General features: G+C 19.2%; 1 protein-coding gene across 1 annotated transcript; it reads right to left on the bottom strand.

Moving 5' to 3' along the window:
* Positions 1-2,547: 2,547 nt before the first annotated feature.
* On the bottom strand, positions 2,548-3,615 carry PGO_000900 (variable surface protein; the record flags this gene model as incomplete). Its single annotated transcript, XM_028690856.1, has 3 exons — positions 2,548-2,703; positions 2,834-3,469; positions 3,601-3,615. The coding sequence occupies 3 exons, from the start codon at positions 3,613-3,615 to the stop codon at positions 2,548-2,550; spliced, it is 807 nt and encodes a 268-aa protein (XP_028546657.1).
* Positions 3,616-3,875: the final 260 nt, after the last annotated feature.

Raw genomic sequence — 3,875 nt, 5'->3', positions numbered from 1 at the left:
ACATAGATAATTTTAATTATATACATATATAAACTGTCTTTATCCATAAAATATTAGGCTCATAGTATTTTCTACACTTTAAATGATTTCTCATGCATTATATCTAACTACACAAACATTAACCATGTAATAAAAACACATGTCATAAAAGATAAATTTTTGAATACAATAAATTCATTAACTATTTCTGTTGTACATTATTCAAAGGTTAAGTTTGTCAAAAATTTGGATATAATTCTATTTCTTTAAAGATTATTATTACAATTAAAATCACATTTGAACAAAACAATAGAACATGATTAGAGTGTACATCAAAACAATGTATATACTCTATATATTATATTTAAGAAATTAAAACAATAATTATATCAAATTTATTAATCTCTAGTTAGTTATATGTTATAATATATAACATATTATAAAGTTCTATGCAGACTTGGATTTATTCAATATTGAATGTATGTTATATATTCATAGCAAATCATAATAAATTATAAAAATATATAAGATTTTTATAAGATCACTTATTTTTTAAACAATAATATAAGGAACATGAGACTTATCACTTATTTATATATTCTATTTTAATGATCAAAAGTGTAATGCTTTGGACTCATGAAAATATATGATGTTTATGAATATTTCTACTTGCTGTTCGAAAGTATATATTATCTTTATTGTAAGAGCACATATTTTTAAATAAATAAAATTTATACTTTTTACCATATTTATTACCATACTTTTAAAAAAAAATATATATATCGCAAAAAATTGTTTTGAAATAGGAAAACACGAAATGAAAGAAAAATAAATTGAATGGGGAATTTCATTTATAACAATTTAAATATATCTTATAAATCAAATAATTTCTGTGTTCTTATTATTTATATAATCAAATATTAAACCAACTATTGCTTATATTTATATGAATACGCAAAATATATTAAACATAATCAAGTAAAAACCAATGTATTCATAAGAATCCTTAGAATTTATATGATTCATAGTTTTACTTATGTCATAGTGCATAACAAAATTTTAAAATTATGTGTTTCCTTAAAATTTCTAATTTATGTTATTTTTTGCTTAAAACAATTTTATTAGTATATGTTGTGACAAAACAAATAAGTTTTCTACAAATAGAAAATCTTATTAGTTATGTACAGAGCTTATTAAAGTATAAATGTGCAGTATTTACGTAAATATCATAAAAAATTATACAAATATGTATTTAAATAATTTTATGTTATTAAATATATTTAATTTCTCCTGATAAAAGCTCCTTTTATTTTATTATTACAATTTTTTATTTAAGTAAATATCAAAATTATTATATCAGGTATATATAAAATAAGAGACTAAGTGACTATAGTAATGACGCATAAGTTTCTTTATTTTATAAGGAAATAAACATAAACTAACATTATTTGTATTCATTATAATTAAAATATAATTTATATTTCCTCCAAAATGTAACAATGTACTTTTAAATATGTATATTACAACCAATTTTTAATGATCAAATTTCTTGTATTGCTAAAATGGCGAACCATGGATATTAGGTGAAAATATTCTTTTCTTTACATATTAATTAATTTTTATATTCTTAAATTTTTTCAAATATCATTTTATCTCTTTCCCATATATATTACTTTAAAACGACGTTAATATTTTTATTATTTTTGTTCTTCGTAAAATTGCATAAAGAATATACTATTTATTCTAACATTATGTTCATATATGGATCAAAATAGACGTATGAATTTTTCTTATTTCTATTATAATTCAGAATATCCATGATAAATATAATATTTCATTAAATTTGAATTATTTATATAGTATTTTACAATGTAACCTTAGTTAAGAGTATATGAAATATTTAGAATTTAAATTTTATTTATCGATTTCTCATATTTTACATAAAAAAATGGTAACAAATTATATTTTTATTTAACAAAATGAATACTTATTTTTTTTATTTCAAATAATGTTCATTCAAGAAAAAAATATGGTATAGTGTAAATTGTAAAATTTTACGACATAAATTAAATGACAAAAAACCAAAAAAAAAGAAACATATTTAGATAAGTAATCATAGAGAATAAAACAAATTAAAATACAACAAATAAATAATATGTTAATGCTCGTGTTTTCAATGTTCTAATAAAACTTTATTTTTAATAAAATATTACATATTAATGTTATAAAAATTTGGGGAATATAACATTATTGTTGCTAAAGCATATTAGAAAAATTACAAAGACAAATGAAATTTAAAATTAGTAATTATTTTCTAGTTATAAATTTTGAAAGTACTCATTTAATATTAGGAAGTAATATTGAATGCTATAAATATACATAATTTTGAACAAATTTATTTAATTGTAATTTCGAATTGTTATTTTCTTTTGCACTATTATCTTGTACAATACTATATAATTCATATATCATGTTTTAATAAGATCAGCTCTCAAATTATTTAATAATATCCTATTAAATGAAGATTAAATAAATCATTTTCTTCGAATCATGCACTAAATGGTCTAACTAAGAATAATTATATAATATGTTATACTTCTCATTACAGGAAATAGTGCTAGATGTGTCAGGTGTTTGAATTTTATTCCATACGTCATATTCATTATTACAAACGTTCCTTTTCCCTTTTACACTATGGGTTAACCATGAATCATATGGGGTAAACTAATTTATTATAAACAAAATTTATGCACTAAAAATATAATACTATAAAGATAATTGTGTTTTATTTTTCTTAATTATTTGAAGAAAAAAATTTACATTATAAATATCTATAAATAATATCATTATTAACCTTATATACAATAACCCCCAGAGATATTATTAATAACATTATACCAATTGTAGTTAAAATGGGAATTGAAATGTTATATTTGCAATTGTTTAATTCTTTTGGTGTATAAGTTTCTCTAGGTTCTATTTTTTTTGCAGAATTATATTCATCTATAATATTTTTTATTGCATTACAAAAAATATAATTCTCATTAGGTTTGCATTTAGCTTTTATTAAAATAAGAGTTTTTTGCATTTCAAATAAATTTTTGAGATTTTGCAATTGTGCATCAGTAAAATTATATTCTGCATAATAATTCAAGGAAGTATGATTATAAATATCATTAAATAAATTGATCAATTTCATATATAATGGTTTTATATCATCACTTGTTTTCGTCTTCTTTACTTTATACATATACAACCAATAGTAAAAATATGTAAATCCAGCTTTTTCTAATGATATATCATTTTTAATAGTTATTTCGTTTAAATATTTCATAGACTGACCACACAGATCTTCTAAATTAGAATTAATAACGTCTTCATATTCACTTTTGATTGTATTACACCCATAAGAAATAGATTCTTTCTTATAATTATCTTTACATTTATCTATAATTTCTTCACATTTAGGAAATAATTCTATATATTCAAACTAAAAATAAAAACGAAAAAAAATTTCTGTCAAAAATTATATAATTCTAAACATATATTACAGTACACAATAAAAATTTCATGTACAGTTATATAAATAACTTAATTTATATTATAATAATTAAGAAGTACCATAGTTTCTAACATCTTAATTTTTATTATAATAATTTATAGATAAACCATATGAATAAATTATGTATTTAAGCGTATAAATATCAATAATTAAATACAGTTATACATGATATTATGAAATATTTCTTTTCTCTTCATTATAATTATACAATTGATATAAAAAACCATCGATTAGTGTAATCATTATCTTTTGTGCTGAACAATATCCAGTAGAAATTATTTATTATATGTAATATATTTTCTCAAAGATTTTAGTGAAAAAATGAAAACTATAA

Source organism: Plasmodium gonderi (assembly GCF_002157705.1).
Source record: "Plasmodium gonderi DNA, contig: Pgo-contig_87, whole genome shotgun sequence".
NCBI classification, from domain to species: Eukaryota; Apicomplexa; class Aconoidasida; order Haemosporida; family Plasmodiidae; genus Plasmodium; species Plasmodium gonderi.
This window is presented reverse-complemented; position numbering and strand designations above follow the sequence as displayed.